This window comes from Nyctereutes procyonoides, unplaced genomic scaffold (genome assembly GCF_905146905.1).
Source record: "Nyctereutes procyonoides isolate TBG_1078 unplaced genomic scaffold, NYPRO_anot_genome, whole genome shotgun sequence".
Lineage (NCBI taxonomy): Eukaryota > Metazoa > Chordata > Mammalia > Carnivora > Canidae > Nyctereutes > Nyctereutes procyonoides.
Window position 1 is genome coordinate 12,005,519 of NW_026575151.1, and position 19,302 is coordinate 12,024,820.

A 19,302-nucleotide genomic window follows, 5' to 3' on the forward strand; every position below is an offset into this window, starting at 1 on the left:
TTATCTATACTCATCCACTTAAATTGGCTCTTTTGAAATTTCTGTGTGGGTTGTGCAGGGTGGATAGATACAGCCTCGCTGCTGCTGTCATGTCGCCCAGTTGGAATGTGGAGAACTCCACTTCAGCCAAGGAACCTTTGAGATTCTCCTTTCCTGGCCTCCATTGGCCGGAAAGATGCTGAACAAGTTTGAGTCCTAAGAGGCGTCCTCTGGGGCTGCTGAAAGACGGTGGGTCACACTCCAGACTAACCAGTGATGGAGAGACACAGCAGCAGGGAAGGTGCTGCTGCAGACAACACATCCTTTTCATGCTGGTATTTGTGAAGTGTGCCAGAAAGAGAAGTAGCAGACTAACTTCTACTCTACAGTTGCCACTTCCTATTGAACAGTTGTGTAAAAGATTTGTAAAAGAGATAAAGAAACAGGCTGTGGCAAATAACACAGGCTTTGGAGTCAAAGAGCCTGGCTCCGAGTTCTGACTCTTGAATTTATTTTCTTTCTTTTTTTTTTTTAAAGATTTATTTATTTATTATTCATAAGAGACACACGGGGGGGGGGGCGCAGAGACACAGGCAGAGGGAGAAGCAGGCTCCACGCAGGGAGCCTGACGTGGGACTCGATCCCAGGTTTCCAGGATCACGCCCTGGGCTGAAGGTGGCACTAAACGGCTGAGCCACCCAGACTGCCCTGACTCTTGAATTTCTAACTGACTTTGCACAAGTAAGTAACTTAATCTCTCTAGGCCTCAATTTTCCAATCTATAAAGTGGGGCTAATAGTTGCTGGCTCACAGAGAGTACTAGAGAACTGCCAACTTCTATTATTTTCACAGAAACAGAAAACTAGGTCCCACTTGAGCTTGCTTCTCCTTGAGCCCTGTCCCAGACACAGCAGGAACAAAAGTGGCATTGAGGTAAGAATCTAGGTCACATCAGATCTGTTGCTCTGCTGACTGGAAAAGAACATGAGTCCAGACTGGGTCATGCTGACAGTGAATGTGAATCCTATATAATTTTTAAAGGAAATAAAATAAAACTATATGCCCTCACATGGAAAGATGTCCAAAACGTATTAAGTAACAAAGTGTATTACAAAACAGAGTGATTACCTCTGGGTAAAAGGATTATTACCAACATAAATGATGATAATGAGGATAATATGATAATATTATATGAGGATATATAAAAGAAAAAGGCTGGAGGAATTTCAGTTCACCAGTGGATAATGATTTGGGGAGCAATTAGGATTGTTGGGATATTCACTCTATATCTGCTATTTCTGGAATATTTGGATGTTTATTATGAATATTGTTAATTTTTAAATTAGGAAAATAAATATTGAAAAAGCATATTATCCTATTACAGAGTCTAAATTTTAATGAATACTGATCAGTATAAACCACAATAGGCAATTAATAATGATTATAGATAAGCTAATGTAAGAAATGCTCCTGTATTCTCCTTTTGAAATGATAATACACATCTCGTTTTATTTATTTTATTTTTCATAAATGTATTTTTTATTGGTGTTCAATTTGCCAACATATAGAATAACATCCAGTGCTCATCCCGTCAAGTGCCCACCTCAGTGCCCGTCACCCCCACCCCCCCCGCCCACCTCCCCTTCCACCACCCACACATCTCGTTTTAGACTCTCTTTCATCATACCATAAATCCTCTCATGAACTTCTTTAAGTAAGGATTTGTGGTGAACACTTTGAGCGGTGCAGCCTTACAACCTGTTTTGAATCCTGGTTCTATGTCTTACTCATTGTACCATGGGCACATCTCTTAATCTCTGTGCCTTGGTTAATTTATCTGTCAAATGGGACTAATAATAGTACCTCAAAGAGGTGTTGTGAGGTTATATTGAGATACTAGTAAAATGCTCAGAACAGTGACTGGTATATAATAAGCACGAAGGGTATAGCCATGATTCTTTGAATCCTTTTTTAGAGAAAGTTGTGAATGCAAACGATACATTTATCTCAAATGACCTCCCCTTGCCCCCAAATCTCGAAAATCATTCCCACTATCATCTTTTTCAGACCAGGATTTTATCACTCAACCAATAGATTGTTGCCGTCCTTCCCTACAGGGGCTCCTTGCCCCTAGCACCTGATGCTGCAAACTGTCTTGCCTGGCATGGCTGGTGCATTGCTGGATTCAACTCTTCTGAGCTTTCTTTTTCTCTCTTAAAACCCAGTTTAAATGACTTCCGTGGTTCCCACTGTCAAAAGTTTCTATTTCAAACATTTCTATTCGTCCCTTCACTCAAGGGCCTCGCCTTACCTTCTGTGTATGTGACACCAGTATTTCAAACAAGAACCCTCTGCTTCAGCCACACTGGTCCACTCACTGTTCCCTGAGAACAAGAGCATCCCCAATTCTGAGCCTTTGCCTCAGGCAACTGTGGCACCTTCCCCTCTTAATCCCATCATCTCAGATCCCAGCGAGTAATATATGCAAGAAAGCTGTCAGATCACTCAAATCTATAGCTACTTCTATTTTGAATTCCTAGAGCAGCTGATACTCTGGCCCAAGCTCTCATTTGAGACTCAATTATACTCACTGGGGAGTAGGGGGGCCGGGGGTGGGGTTTATATGTAAATACAAGAAGCATTTATTGCTCAGGTTTTGGGAATTCAGAGATGAAGACGACAAAGTCCCTGCCCTCACTGAGTTCACATTCCATTGGAGGACATGGAAAGTAAACAGGTAATTGCTTGGCCGTGGCTATCCATGTACACGTTGTGAGAGGCACACACAGGTACAGTGGTGGCCCAAAGACAGAAAATAACCACAAAAGCAGGAATTAACATCAAATGCATGAAATGTGTGCTTCATTTTCCCCCCTCCCAACCAAATTTGCCCTTTCTTTGGCTGATCACAAACATGGAGCTGGCTCTGAAATATTTTAAGATCCTGCCCTACTTAAGCTCTCAAAACAACAGGCTCTGACCGGTTTCCCCTCTCCAGCACCAGCCTCTCCCTGGAGTGTATTTCCACCTTCCCCTTCTACTTAGTTCACCTCTATCTGCCTATTTATTTGTTTAAAATGTGAACCAACTGGTCAAGTACAGTAATATAATTCTGCATTTGGCTTGAGACCAATGCATTGAGGGCATTCAATAAATAATGGTGCCCAGTGTTACTTCCTTAGATCCTGGCTGCATATGTTTGAGCTGAAAGCTGCAGGGCTCCAGGAGGCAAGCTCAAGAGATGGCAGATGAAGGGTGGTGGAGCTCTGGAGACCTAGGAGGCAAATTTGCTCCGCCTGCCTGTCCCAGAGAGCATACACCTGTGTTGGGTTTGGTGCAGTGAAGCCTATGACACGCGAATGTTACTCCCTTGAGTTGGTTAGGGTGTGACCTACCTGACAAGGTTTTCCCAGATTCAGTCTGGGGAAAAGTACTTAAAGACTTCCTCCCTGGGGCCATACAGCCCCGTGTTTACTTGTCTTCATTAAGGAAATCCTCCTTGCTGTGAGTAGGTGGTTCTGGGAGGGGTGAGGCATGAATCTCTGTGGAACTGTATGGGCTCTCCCGAGGGAAGCGTGGGGAGGGGACAGGAGTCCTTTAAAAAAAATTTCATGGACGACATGTGTCCATCAATCCATCCATTTGTCTTCTCTATCTACCATGTGATAAGCAGTGAGGTTATAAAGAGGAATATTATGGGGCTTGGCTCATGGGAGATACTCAATAAATATTTGCTAAATTCATGATTTAAGCTTCTGTATTAGTTTTACTCCAACTACCATTTCCTACTAGAGGATATTCTGTGCTTTCTGTATGACAGATACTTTTCTAGCATAGTTTCAGCCCACAGTTAACAGAGGCATCATGGCCTGCATAAAAAGGATATTCTGGCATATTCTTGGATTTACATCCCAGATTTCCTCATTCTTAACCTCATTCTCTGCTGTCTTCTCCCAATCTCCATTTGTTTTTTGGGTTTTTAAAAAAGATTTTATTTATTCAGGCAGAGGGAGAAGCTGGCACCATGCAGGGTGCCCGACGTGGGACTCGATTACAGGATCTCCAGGATCACACCCTGGGCTGAAGGCAGTGCTAAACCGCTAGCCACCCAGGCTGCCCCCAATCTCCATTTGTGTATCCACTGTTTGATCCACTGTTTCTCCTGGCTTCTGGCTGATAATCCAAGTACAGATTGCTTTCAGGCAACAGTGCAGTTTCAACTTAGCCTCCAGGTCTCCCTGCTAAACTGCCTTGTTTCAGACAGCAAGGGGCTGGAGAGAAGTTTAGGGATTTGGCTCCCAGTTCTAGCTAGATCACCTGGCTTTGGGGCAATGTGGCTTGCCCAGCTGCATCTTCCATTCTCTGTCTATAGAATGGCAGTGATGCCAACTGGCCCAGAGATAGGCCAAGGGTTGGTGAGCTCATAGCTGGAAAGGATGATGCATCTGAGAACAAAGCAATATTATGAGGTGAAATTCTGATTTTATGGTCCATCAATACCAAGGCTCATGCTGTTTCTGGCTTTTCTGCTTTTGTGATTTTGGCACACTACTTCCAAGGAAGAGGTCTGAATAATTAGCATGACTCGTCTTCTCAAGCACAGAGTCCCAGATATAGAATGGATTTGGCACAAAATAAGAACACCCAGTTGTAGCTGGCTGCTGATCAAACACTACCAGCAGGTGAGCATGAAGAGCACCTGGTTTGGAGAAATGCTTCTGATCCAGGAAAGCATTTTTTAAAGTGTCACTAAAAGCTAGATTCAACTAAACTACAAGTCTGAAAAAAAAATCATGTTACAAAATGAGAAGCTGATCTTTATGCTAAAAGATGTAGAAACTACTAATTACAACAACCAAAGAAAAAGAAAAACCATAGAGAGACACACAAAGACACTTACGAATTACTTTTTTCCTCTATAGAGTACACAGATTCTTTGAGCATGAACTGTGAAGGTCTCCCTAGAAGAAAAACCCCTTTATCTCTGTTTATAATAATCTAGCAGCCTACAAACATGTTAGGCTGCTACATACACAAAAGAGCAGGCAAAATCCAAAACATACACAAAAGAGCAGGTAAAATCCAAAACAAACACTATTCTCAAAACCAGAATGGAAAACAGTAAAATCAATGTATGGATCATAAAGTATGGATAACCAAAATTGCTCTTATATTGTAATATTCAAACATAAGAATGAACAAGCAAATGTTATTTCTACTAAAAAAGAAAGAAAGAAACTTGTGAGAAATAAGAGTCTCTTACAGAAAAGGCCATCTAACCTAAAATCAGCCCAAAGGTCACTGGAAGACGCATTCAACATCCATTTTGCTCTTGGCATACCAAGCACTTTCAATTTACCTAATGGAGGAAGTAAGAGAGTAACAAATCCACTTCTCCCCAGGAGCCCTCATGCTGCCCTCACTTACGCATTTTGCTGCCTTCTCGAGTTTTGGGTCCCAAGCCTGGGGAACACGAGAGCCAGGCAGCCGCCCTTGCTTAGCACCATATCTGAAACAGGCCAGCAACACGATTGGTATGGGAGAGGAGGGCAGCCCAGAGGGAAGAGGAAGAGGCTCTTACTCACCATTTGCTCAGAGCTGGCACTGATTATAAAAACAACAGAACTCCCCCATGCAGGGGCACCTCCCAGCCACCTTGCCTCATCGCCAATTTGCAGTAATAGGCTCTGCTGTGCACATGAAAAAGAAGAGACCTGGATATGAGGAAATGGCCAATAGTCAGAAAACAAAGAGAAGAACCCAAAAACTCCTCAGAGAAACATTCATTTCAAGGGGGGCTTTGTGATACCAAGGGCGCTTCAACAATTCACGTCTCTCAAGAGTCGGGAGTTATACATGGATTTCTTAGGTACTCAGTAAATGGCTACCAGCATCTGTTTGGGGTTGTTTGCACTATCCCCCTATAACTAGAACCAGGCCTGTTTAGGGTTGCCAGCCGAAGGTATTAGCAGTTAAGATGGTTTCTGAGACCTCTCAAAGATCTAGCTTCTGGTTGCTTCAAGAGTACTGCCTTACACATCTGTGTGTGGAATGATGATCCCTCCTCCCCAAAGCCCACTCTGGTTTCTAGAGGCAAGAACGTATAGATGCATGGTAGTTCTGGGTTGGTCTATGTCATTCATGACCTATTCAGGTCACTTTGAGGGTTGGCAAAAGCTTTAGAGTCTTCAGAAGTAGGGAACACATTATCTCTTTCAGTCTGATTCCTGGACGACTCATTCCCTAGGATCATATTGCAGGTGAAGCACATATAAGAAGGGATTGTTTCATTTATGTCTTTTTAAATTTGCTTCTAAAGAAAACAAATTATATCACCTTATTCCTGAAGGTAATTTTAAAGCTGTGCAGACAGAGATTCAGAAGAAAATGAGGATGGTCTTCATGGATGACTCATGCTATTTAAAGTGTTGAACCCACTTGGCCTGGTCCCATTGCATCCTAGACAATTAACCTTTAACTAGGTCCTTTGAAAGAAGATTTTGACTAAAAAAATTTTTGATATATTTAATTTACACTAATATTTACAGTATAAAGGCAACACATGCTTTGAAAATAACCAACCAATCAACCAACCATCTAGCAGCATTCTCTTTTTAGGAATAAATATAAATATGTAATATTAGACAACTCATTTCTGAAGTTTCTATATAATCAGTGCTATTAAAAGAATTGGGACAGACAAAAGTAGAGATTCAAGTCTCCTGTTGACTCACCTAACAGGCTTGGCCAAAGCTTTTTTTTTTTTTTTTTTACCTCTTCCAAAAGACAACCTCTTAGGTGTCCAGCTCCCTATCACTCCATCCATTCTCCAATCCCTGTGCAAACTGGGTGCTGTTGCCAGTTCCTCTGGGCTACCCAGATGCCACTCATTGCAGAGATTCAGAGTCATTAAATCTTGCCAGACCTGACCTGGAGGCCTGGGAGGGGAAAGGCATTACCGAAGAGGCATGATCCCAGAACCATGCACACTCCCTTTCAAGACTCAACACACACAGACATAGTGAGGCTCCGGTCCCAGTTTGACTCATGATCCCTAAGCCTAGAGACTGGGGCATTTCCCCAAGGCAAGCAAGCAATGGAAAGAGTTTTGTCTCACTTCTGACTGAGGACATTCCCACAACTTCTGAAGTTTGGGTTCATCCTTAGAACCAACAGATTTGTCACCTAGGGTAGAATTTTCTACATTCATATTTTGTTTCTCCCTAGCAAGATTCATATCGCCTAGAGGAGCCAGTGGATTCTGAAGTTGTCTTCAGCTTCAAAAGCCCCTAAGCCTCTCTTCTCAAAATGACAGCACCACCTGGAGATGCTACTCGGAGAGACATGGAGTTTCACACATGAAAAAGAGAAAAGGAGCCTGTGTTATTTGGAGTCATCTCTTTTTTGAGGCCCTTCCTTCTCTAAACATAATGGTTCTTCTCTTGTCCTCAATTTTTGCTACCGTGCATCCATTCCTGATTATATTACCAGGATGAGGCCCAGCCCTCAATCCTCATGTTCTCATTAGACCTAGAAAAACAATGTGAAATGGAGAGGCCCACCTACGGCATCAACAAAGGTACTAGTTCGACCCTTCCAGGCCCATTTTTCAGAGAAGCACTGTAAGATTTTCTTTTGAAAACTCCTGGTTACTTAAATAAAGGTGTATATTGCATAGAACTCTCTTTCCTCCCATCCAGAAGTGAATTCTAAGACTGTGGTTTTTCAGAAATTATAGATGGGATTGCTAAGCATCTTAGGAAAAGTGACTTTAAATTAGTAGTAATTTCATGGATGAAGTAAAAGCTTGCTTCTGAGTCCCTATACTTCACGTGAAAGTATCCACATAGAACGTCCATTAAATAATCACCAACTTGTGTCCCCTTGGATTCCTAATGGTTGGAGTATTTGTTGAATAGAGATGGGTAGAGATGTGTGTTTCTGCACCATCAAGTATGCCAAATAATTTTAAAATGGCTGGATGTTTCTTCAAATATTTATCCCATGGCACTTAAAGTAATGAAGAATATCGTGAAATTTCTGAATTTCTATTAAAAAAACAAGGTTCTAATAAAATAAAGGGTGGATCAATCATACATTCTGCTTGTTAATGAAATATACTCAGGGCATGAAGAGTTCCCACAAACCCAATTTGAAGATTTGGATTTGTCAGCATGAGAACTGAGTAGTCCCAACTCTTAACTGTAGAGAATCCATAAGCAAGAGAATCCGTTGGGACACCAGAGGGATAACTTTCATGTTAGGTGCCAGGGCCAATGTCCACAGTTTCTATGCAGGATAATGATGGGGCTTTCTGATGCTGAAATCCAAGATCGGCATGAAAACACTAACCAAATGTGAGAAGCCTTCCTGAGTTTTTGTTTGCATTTTGCCAACCCTGAACATCCGGAGGACTTCATATCTTAAGTTACTCTAGTGTCAGAGGAGCCATGGAGTTTCTTTGAGCACCTAAGGTTACTGTGCTCCAAGGATTCGTAGGGGAAATCCTTGGAGGGGAAAGATTTTGAGATTCCCAGAGGGAGCTCTGATGAAAGTCTCAGAGTAGATACCCTTAGAAAGATGGTCCATTTCTCTGGAGGTCTTTTCAGTCTGGTCTAGATAAGATAGAAGTCATCTGGAAGAATGGTAACTTGAGTTCCACATTTCTAGAATTTCAGAGCCTGAATTGTAGGTTTGACTGTCCCTGCATCAAACTGTAAAAATGAATGTTTTCATCAAAGGGTGAGAATTCACTGTTTCCTTTGTGACCAGCTCATGAGAGTTTCCAAAATGAAGAGGTAAGCAGTAGACTCCCTAATAGAAGAGATTGTACTCTCTGGCACTAGCGGGAAGATTTATGATCTCAGAAGTATAGCTGATCAGAGTGTGATCTTGAGCCAGCAGAACCTGGGCCACTATGCAATGGCCATACTGATGAGAAGACAGAGGTGGCCAGGATGGTCCAGTGAAGACCATTTTCTACCTTTAGCTGGACCACTTTTTTTTTTATTTGTTTTTGTTGAAGTTGAATTTGCCAACATATAGTATAACACCCAGTGCTCATCCCATCCAGTGCCCTCCTCAGTGCCCATAACCCAGTTATCCCAACCCCCCGCCCATTCCCCCTGCCACAATCCTTTGTTCATTTCCCAGAGTTAGGAGTCTCTCATGGTTTGTCTCCTCTAATTTTTCCCACTTGGTTCCCCTCCTTTCCCCTCTCCTCCCTTTCACTATTTCTTATATTCCTTGTATGAGTGAAACCATATGATTGTCCTCCTCCAATTGACTTACTTCACTCAGCATAATACTCTCCAGTTCCACCCATGTCGAAGCAAATGGTGGATATTGGTCCTTTCTGATGGCTGAGTAATATTCCATTGTATATATAGACCACATCTTCTTTACCCATTCATCTGTCGATGGACACCGAGGCTCTGTCCGCAGTTTGGCTATTGCAGACATTGCTGCTATAAACATTGGGGTGCAGGTGTCCCAGCATTTCACTATATCTGTATCTTTGGGGTAAAACCCCAGCAGTGCAATTGCTGGGTCATAGGGTAGCTCTATTTTTAACTCCTTATGGACCCTCCACACAGTTTTCCAGAGTGGCTGTACCAGTTTGAATTCCCACCAACAGTGCAAGAGGGTTCGCCCTTCTCCAAATCCTCTCCAACATTTCTTGTTTCCTGTCTTGTTTATTTTTGCCATTCTCACTGGTGTGAGGTGGTATCTCATCACGGTTTTGAATTGTATTTCCCTGATGGCCAGTGATGCGGAGCATTTTCTCATGTGCTTGTTGGCCATGTGTAGGTCTTCTTTGGTGAAATGTCTGTTCATGTCTTCTGCCCATTTAATGACTGGATTGTTTGCTGTTGAGTTTAATAAGTTCTTTATAGATCTTGGATACTAGCCCTTTATCTGATGTGTCATTTGCAAATATCTTCTCCCATTCTGTAGGTTGTCTTTTAGTTTTGTTGACTGTTTCTTTTGCTGTGCAGAAGCTTTTTATCCTAATTAAGTCCAGTTATCCATTTTTACTTTTGTTTTCCTTGCCTTCATAGATGTGTCTTGCAAGAAGTTGCTGTGGCCAAGTTCTAAAAGGTTGTGGCCTGTGTTCTCCTCTAGGATTTTGATGGATTCCTGTCTTACATTTAGATCTTTCAACCATTTTGAGTTTATCCTTGTGTATGGTGTAAGAGAGTGGTCCAGTTTCATTCTTCTGCACATTGCTGTCCAATTTTCCCAACACAATTTGTTGAAGAGACTGTCCTTTCTCCAGTCCTTTCCTGCTTTGTCGAATATTAGTTGCCATAGAGTTGAGGGCCCATTTCTGGGTTCTCTATTCTGTTCCATTGATCGATGCGTAGGTTTTTGTGCCAGTACCACACTGTCTTGATGATCACAGCTTTGTAATACAGCTTGAAATCCAGCATTGTGATGCCCCCAGCATTGGTTTTCTTTCTCTTTATTCTTTTTCTTTTCTTTTCTTTTCTTTCTTTTTTGTTTTTGTTTTGTTTTGTTTCCTTTTCTTTCTCAATATTCCTCTGGCTATTTGAGGTCTTTTCTGATTCCATATAAATTTTAAGACTATTTGTTCCAGATCTCTGAAGAAAGTCCATGGTATTTTGGTCGGGATTGCATTAAATGTGTAGATTGCCCTGGGTAGCATTGACATTTTCACAATATTTATTCTTCCAATCCATGAGCATGAAGTGTTTTTCCATCTCTTTGTGTCTTCCTCAATTTCTTTCAGAAGTGTTCTGTAGATTTTAGGGTATAGATCCTTTACCTCTTTGGTTAGGTTTATTCCTAGGTATCTTATGCTTTGGGGTGCAATTATAAATGGGATTGACTCCTTAATTTCTCTTTCTTCAGTCTCCTTGCTAGTGTATAGAAATGCCACTGATTTCTGGGCATTGATTTTGTATCCTGCCACATTGTCGAATTGCTATATGAGTTCTAGCAATCTTGGGGTGGAGCCTTTGGTGTTTTCTATATACAGTATCATGTTATCTGTGAAGAGGGAGAGTTTGACTTCTTTGCCAATTTGAATGCCTTTTCTTTCTTTTGTTGTCTGATTGCTGAGGCTAGGACTTGTAATACTATGTTGAATAGCAGTGGTGAGAGTGGACATCCCTGTCGTGTTTCTGATCTTAGGGGAAAGGCTCCCAGTATTTCCCCAGTGGGAATGATATTTGCTGTGGGCTTTTCGTAGATGGCTTTTAAGATGCTGAGGAATGTTCCCTCTATCCCTACACTCTGAAGAGTTTTGATCAGGAATGGATGCTCTATTTTGTCAAATGCTTTCTCCACATCTATTGAGAGGATCATATGGTCTTGCTTTTTCTCTTGTTGATGTGATCTATCATGTTGATTGTTTTACAAGTGTTGAACCAACCTTGCATCCTAAGGATAAATCCCACTTGGTCATGGTGAATAATCTTTTTAGTGTACTGTTAGATCTTATTTGCTACTATCTTGCTGAGAATTTTTGCATCTGTGTTCCTCAGGGATATTGGTCTTTAGTTCTCCTTTTTGGTGGGATCTTTGTCTGGTTTTGGGATCAAGGTGATGCTGACCTAATAAAACAAGTTTGGAAGTATTCCATCCCTTTCTATCTTTTGGAACAGCTTTAGTAGAATAGGTATTGTTTCTTCTTTAAATGTTTGATAGAATTCTCCTGGGAAGCCATCTGGCCCTGGACTTTTGTCTCTTGGGAGGTTTTTGATGACTGCTTCAATTTCTTCGCTGGTTATTGGCCTGTTCAGGTTTTCTATTTCTTCCTGTTCCAGTTTTTGTAATTTGTGGTTTCCCAGAAATGCATCCATTTCTTCCAGATTGCCTAATTTACTGGCATATAGCTGCTCATAATAAGTTTTTTAAATCATTTGTATGGGGATCCCTGGGTGGTTCAGCGGTTTCGCGCCTGCCTTTGGCCAAGGGCATGATCCTGGAGTCCCGGAATCAAGTCCCACATCAGGCTCCCAGCATGGAGCCTGTTTCTCCCTCTGCCTGTGTCTCTGCCTCTCTCTCTCTCTCTCTCTCTATCATAAATAAATAAAAATAAATCTTTAAAAAAAACCAAAATCATTTGTATGTCTTTGGTATTGGTTGTGATCTCTTCTTTTTCATTCATGATTTTATTAATTTGAGTCTTTTTTCTTTTTAATAAGTCTGGCTAATGGTTTATCTATCTTACTAATTCTTTCAAAGAATCGATGCCTGGTTTTGTTGATCTGTTCTACAGTTTTCTAGTCTTTGTTTCATTGAGTTCTGCTTGAATCTTTATTAGATCTCTTTTTCTGTTTGGTGTAGGTTTTACTTGCTGTTCTTTTTCCAATGCCTTTAGGTGCGAGGTTAGCTTGTGTATTTGAGTTTTTTCCAATTTTTTGAGGGAGGCTTGTATTGTGATGTATTTCCCTCTTAGGATCAATATTGCTGTACCCCAAAGATTTTCAATGGTTATATCTTCATTTTCATTAGTTTCCATGAATGTTTTTTTAATTCTTCTCTAATTTCCTGGTTGACCCGTTCATCTTTTAGTAGGATGCTCTTTAACCTCCATGTGTTTGAGTTTCTTCCAAGTTTCTTCTTGTGATTGAGTTCTAGTTTCAAAGCATTGTGGTCTGAAAATATGCAGGGAACAATCCCAATCTTTTGTTACCAGTTGAGACCTGATTTGTGACCCAGTATGTGGTCTATACTGGAGAAAGTTCCATGTGCACCTGAGAAGAATGTGTATTCAGTTGTGTTCAGGTGGAAAGTTCTGTATATATCTGTGAAATCTATTTGGTCCAGTATATCATTTAAGGCCCTTGTTTCTTTGGTGATGTTCTGCTTAGAAGATCTGTCTTTTCCTAAGAGTGCCATGTAGAAGTGTCCTATTATTAGTGTGTTATTATCTAAGTAACTCTTTAGTTATTAATTGATTGATATACTTGGCAGCTCCCACATTAGGGGCATAAACAGTTATTATTGTTAGGTCGTCTTGTTGGATAGACCCTTTAAGTATGATATAGTGTCCCTCTTCATCTCTTACTACAGTCTTTGAGATAAACTTTATCTGATGTGAGGACTGCTACCCCAGCTTTCTTTTGAGGACCATTTGAATGGTAAATGGTTCTTCACTCCTTCATTTTCAGGCTGGAGGTGTCCTTAGGTCTCAAATGAGTCTCTTGTAGACAGCATATAGTGGGTCTTGCCTTTTTATCCAGTCTGATACCCTGTGTCTTTTGATGGGATCATGTAGCCCATTCATGTTCAGAGTTAATTATTGGATGATATGAATTTAGCATCGTCTTATTACCTATACAGTCCTTGTTTTTGTGGATTCTTTGGGCTCCCTCTTTCTTTTTCTTTCTTTTTTTTTTTTGTGAGGGCTCCCTCTTTCTTTTACAGGATCCCCTTTAATATTTCTTGCAGAGCTGGTTGAGTGGTCACATATTCTTTCAGTTTCTGTCTATCCTGGAAGCCCTTTACCTCTTCTTCTATCCTGAATGACAGCCTTGCTGGATAAAGTATTTTTGGCTCCATATTTTTCTCATTTAGTACCCTGTATATATCATGCCATCCCTTTCTACTCTTCCAGATCTCTGTGGAGAGGTCTGCCATTAATCTGATATTTCTCCCTGTATAATTTAAGAATCTCTTGTGTCACGTTGCCTTAAGAATTTTCTCTTATCTTTGAAATTTGCAAGTTTCACTGTTAAATGTTGAGGTGTTGAATGGTTTTTATTGATTTGTGTGTGTGTGTGGGGGGGGGGGGGTTCCTCTCTGTCTCCTGGTTCTGAATGCCTGTTTCCTTCCCCAGATTAGGGAAGTCCTTGGCTATGATTTGCTCAAATATACTTTGTGGTTCTCTCTCTCTCTCTCTCTCTCTCTCTCTCAGCTTCTTCTGAAATCCGAATTACACATATACTCTTCCTTCTCAAGCTATCATTTATTTCCCTCAGCCTTTCTTCATGGACTCTTAATTGTTTTTCTTTTTTATCCTCCGCTTCCTTCCTTTCCATCAACTTGTCTTCTTTTTTTTTTTTTTCATCAACTTGTCTTCTATGTCACTCACTCTCTCTTCCACTTCATTAACCCTAGGAGTTAGAGCATCCAGCTTGAATTGCATCTCAGTTAAATTATTTTTAGTTTCACCCTCATTAGATCTCAATTCTGCAGTAATGAAGTCTCTAGAGTCCTTTACGCTTTTTTCCAGAGCCACCAGTAACTTTATAATTGTGCTTCTGAATTGAATTTCTGACATCATATTGAAATCCAAATTCTGTAACTCTGTGGCAGAGAGTACTGTTTCCAGTTCTTTCTTTTGTAGTGAATTCTTCCTTCTAGTCATTTTGTCCAGTGCAGAGTGGCTGTATGAGTGGGCTGAGTCAAAAATATCAACCACGAACGAAGTAAAATATACCCTAGATGATTTCAAAGAGGTCAGAGACCAGAAAATAAGAGAAAAAGAAGAACAGAACAAAGTAAAACAAAAGGACCACTAAAGTGAAAAACAAATTTTAAAACAAAGTAGTAAAAATAAAAAGCCAAAAACCAAAAACAAAGAAGAAGAAAAAGGAAAAAAGAAAGAAGAGAAAAAATAGGGGGAAAAAGGAGGGGGGATGGTGGTGGTGAGGAAGTGGTAGTAGAGAGAGAATGTAGTCTACCTGAGGGGTCCTAGAGGGTGATCCTCTTGGTTTTGTGTATATTCTGTTCTGTATGTTAGAAGATGCTCAATCCCAATTTATATAAAATAGGAATACTTATATAAAGACTCAACATTGACCACAGAAACATAAACAAGATAAAGGAGGGGGGCAGAATGGGAAGGAAGAGAGAATATAATCTCATATGATGAACCAACATGGTGTTCCACTTGGTTCTGGGTGTATGTTGGTCGTGTTTTAGAAGGTATTCCACCATTGTACAACAAAACAAGGTAGAAAAAACACAAATGGAAAACCCATATCTTCTATATCTACCGAAATTTAGTTGAATATGTTGAAGGGAATCCAGAAATACAAAATAGATCCAAGACATGTAATTTTAGAAATATGAAAGTCAAAAAGGAAAAAACTTAAAAATGAAGAGCTGGTAAAATATTGTAGTTAAGGTGGGAAAAGAGAAAAAATATTGGAAAAGTTTAGTCTGATATAAAAACTAGTTATAATGGAAAAAGAAGAAAAAAGGAAAAAGGGGGGACCCTCTAGTTCTAATGCTATTTTCCCTCAGTCCTGGAGCTTTCCAGTGGTGCTTGGTCAAGAACTTGCTCTTCCTCAGTTCTCCCAGCTGGTCTTCTGGGGGAGGGCCTGCTCTGCTGATTCTCAGGTGTGTGTACCTGGGGGAGATGCCCTGCTCCCCACCAGGTGCTGGGCTCAGTGGGAGCTGTTTACCCCATGAGGTCTCTGTTCCCTGTTGGCCCCACCCCTTCTAGGCACAAGGTGACACAAGGAGGAACAACACTGGTGGTGGCCAGGTCTCCAGCTCTGGAGTCAGCTCCCCTAGTAACCACCCGCAGCTCCCAGTCTGCACTGGCCTAGATGCTCCCAGGGCAGCGGCGCTGACCTGCACAGCTTGGGGGCGCCCAGTGGCAGGAGCGTCCCCTCTGTCCTGTGCCCTCCCCGCCTCCGCCTGTCCCCGGGGGGGAACACAGAATCGCCGGCTTTGTCCACTTGGGCGCCCTGGGATCCAGGGCTCTGTGCCACTGGAGGTGTGCTCCCCAGGGGCGGCCTCTCCTGAAGGGAATGGGGAACAGCTTCCTCCGCCCAGATCCAGGCTCTAGAATAAAGGGAGCTCCGGAGCCAGCCTGCCTAACCGAATGGCTTCTCCCAAATGCCCCGAGGGCCACTCCACTCCAGCCCTCTACTGAGATTGGTCCACGGTTTGCAGTGAGCTTTCTCCCAGGCGCCCCTCCTCTTATAGTGGCTCCAGGAATCTTGAGGCTTCACTGCCCACCCTGCGACTCTGCCTGATTTCCCTGCTAAGCACTTTTCTGTCAGGGAAAACTCTGAATGGATTTTTAAATTTCTTGCTTCTCCAGGGTGGGGCTTTCCTGTCCCAGAGGCTCTCACCCCTCCACTTTAGTCTGGCTACTCTTGGTGCCCTCCTCCACTTTGTTCTTTTTTATTACTATTTTGCCTTCCTACCTTGTTAGAAGCAAAAACTTTTCTCTCTGTAGCAGCCCAGCTGTTCTCTCTACATCTCAGGTCTAATTCATAGGTATTCAGGATGTTTTGAAAGTTATCTAGGTAAGTTTGTGGGGCCAGGTGAGTTAAGGACCCCTACTCCTCCACTTTCTTGCCCCTCCCCTAGCTGGACCACTTTGAAGACATTTCATGTGTCTTCTGGGCCCATGTAATCTTGCAGGTAATTTTGAAGACAGAAATTATTAAGTTATCGGCACGGTAAGGTCAGGAGTTTTCATTTTCTTGCTGTATCCTCAACATTTAGAATAGCACCCAGCACAAAGTCAGTCAGTGCTCAATCAATACTCATGGAGCACATGTAAGTATGCTCTTGCTGGAGTTAATGGATAGTTCATGGATAGTCCAAGTTCTCAGGTGAGCACGTGGAATTTCATGAAAAGAGTCCTACATGAAACATGGCCTATCAATTTTACTTTTGTTTTAGCATGCACATGTACGGGGAAATAGTTCAATACAGTTCTATCAAAGCCACACCAACATTCTTCCCCCTCATATAATAATAGTTTTTTTTTTAAACTTGGAATATAACAAAGTCAGCCCTTGAAGAACAAATTAATACTCTCACTTATGAAATACCCCTGGAGATTGTCTTTAATCAGTTTAGAACTTGGGGATGCTTTCTCCTTTTGCAACACTGCAGATGAAGAGCTTAGAATTTGATAAATTATAAACCTAATGAGGCTTCTAACTCCTTTAGCCAGTTATTAGCTGTCAGGAAATGATCATTATTACTTAATTAGAAGATGAAACTAAACATTGAGAAATGTTGAAAGTGATCTGGTTGGCCAGTATTCCAAGGACTAATTCTACAGGTATGCCGTCTACATACCAATTAAAGCCGCATCACCCATAATAAAATGCTGCCTGCCGTTGGCTGTGTTCTATGTTGTCATTTTCAGATTAAAACAACAAAACAATCCCAGTCCAGGGCATTTCCTGGGCACCAAAGAGTGCCAGGCTTTTCTAGTTTAAAGGATAAAGACTGCTCCTATGGGCTTATTACTCCCCAGGAAATGCCCTTGTTTTCACTTTGACCACACCCAAAATAAGAATCAGTCTTAGAGACAATAAAAGCAACCAACCAATCAATCACCCATTTTACTAGCTGTCAGGTAGAAAAATGTCAAGAAACTTGTAAAAGAAAAAGGTGTATGTGTGACATTCTATTTTGGTTTTCAGGGGTAATTCATTAGTGAGTTGAAAATGGTTTTGGAGGGAGAATGTTGAGTCATGCACAGGAAGTGTGGGCTCTACTGGTACGCAGCTTTTTTTTTTTTTTTTTTAAACACAACTAAAAGGGCAGCCCCAGTGGCGCAGCGGTTTAGCGCCGCCTGCAGCCCAGGGCCTGATCCTGGAGAACCGGGATCAAGTCCCACGTCGGGGGTTCCCAGCATGGAGCCTGCTTCTCCCTCTGCCTGTGTCTCTGCCTCTCTCTCGCTCTGTATCTCTCATGAGTAAAAAAAAAAAATCTTAAAAGAGAAAAGTTCTTATAAAAATAAAAAATAAAAAAATAAACACCACTAAGAGGTTTCCAGAATAAAATTTTCATTTCTAGCTCAGTGTATTATAACTTGTATGCAATTTTGTAACAATACTGGTTTTATCAAATGCCATCTGCTTTTGCTTTCTGGAGTCTTCTTGCCATGTATCTTTGAGGGAAAGGATGTTTTTTAAGGAGCAAGGGACTGGGGCTCCCAGACTACCCTGGTTCTGAGCCTAAAATGCATGGTTTTGAGTATTCAGGTGAGAAGAAAAGGAAAAAGATAAAAATAAACAATTTTGCTGAAATACAAACATTTCCCAACTTAAGTACAAGCTGTGTTGCAAGATTTCAATTGTAAATTAATTACCTGGATTTTAGAGGAGGCCATGTGATTTTTTCAGAAAGGGATTAAATAGCCCCTACCATCTGAGGTAAGGATTAAACGATCGAATCACCACTAAATAGCATACAAAGTGCTCCATAAATGCTGGGTTTTATTATCTTGGCCTTTTGTGCTACTTGGATATTGCTGCAGAAAACAGACCCAAGAAACATGTCAAACCATGATAAGGAGCTGCATGTAGAAACATCAGGGGGACTCTATGAAAGCTTAATCTGCCCACATAGACACAGGAGATCAAATGTTCTAGGAACGTATCTTCGTATCTTCGTTTTAATTCATTGCTCCTAGGATTAGGAGCCTTTCTAACAATGCTGGTTACAGTCCCACCGCCTCGATGCAGCCCTAGCTGAAACAGTGATAGAAACCACAAAGTGAATAAATCGTCTGCACTTGTCTCCACATGCTCATCGCCCATTCTCTATCTCCCGCAGTCCAGCCTTCCCCACGTCATTCCTTTGCACTTGCTCCTATCAAGGTCACCATACTCTGTTTGCCAAGGTCAGGGGTGTGGGATCATCTCCTGGGATCCCTCCCAGTGGCATTCATCACAGGTGACTAGTGCCTCCTTAGGAAACACTTTCCTTTCTGGGCTTGCACAACACCACACCCTCCCCCAACTCACTGAAGTTGCTTCTCAGTTGCCTCTGCTGGGTTGGACTCCTCTCAAGGTGGATGTGCCCCAGAGTTTGGTCTTCCCATTCTTTCTCTCCTCTATGGAAATTCTCGCAGGTGAGTGAATCAGGTCCCATAAACTTAAATACTATTTATATGTTGATGACTCTTACCTTTCTCTTTCTAGCTCTGATCACAACCTTGGATTCCAAACTCTTGTATACAGCTACCTCCCCAGATAGCTGTTTGGTATATCAGACAAAAGAACTCTCGCTTCTGCTTCCTGAGCACCCCCAGCCCCGCCCTCCAAACATGCTTTTCTCTTGTTTTCCTCATCTTACCTAATGGCTCCATCATCCTCCCAACTGTACAGCCCCAAATCCAACAGTCACCTTCATTATTCTTTCCCTAAATTTTTTTATTCAATCATTAGCAAGTCAGTTGATGCTATCTCAGAAGTTTGTCTCAAATCCTATCACTCGGCCATCTCCACTGCTACCATCTTAGAGTGACATACCATCATCTCCTTAGATTAATATAATTAATAGCTTCCTGCCTGGTCTCCTTGCTCCTACTCTTGCCCTCATATACCCTATTCTTCAGAAAGGAATCTCAGCATTATTTCAAAG

The 19,302-nt window shown here is 41.6% G+C and overlaps 1 protein-coding gene across 6 annotated transcripts in view; it reads right to left on the reverse strand.

The window, feature by feature from the left end:
- SHROOM3 (shroom family member 3) overlaps window positions 1-19,302 on the reverse strand; it is a 173,010-nt gene that overhangs the window by 113,010 nt on the left and 40,698 nt on the right. For 3 of the 6 annotated variants that reach the window (XM_055313022.1, XM_055313018.1, XM_055313017.1), the window contains exon 1: window positions 5,407-5,500. The exons of 2 other annotated variants lie outside the window; for them this stretch is intronic. In XM_055313022.1, the coding sequence (XP_055168997.1) occupies window positions 5,407-5,486 (80 nt within the window). In that variant the 5' untranslated portion in view covers window positions 5,487-5,500. Of the gene's footprint in view, window positions 1-5,406; window positions 5,501-5,564; window positions 5,694-19,302 lie in introns of those variants that run through there. One more of the 6 variants, XM_055313023.1, reaches the window with a different exon arrangement.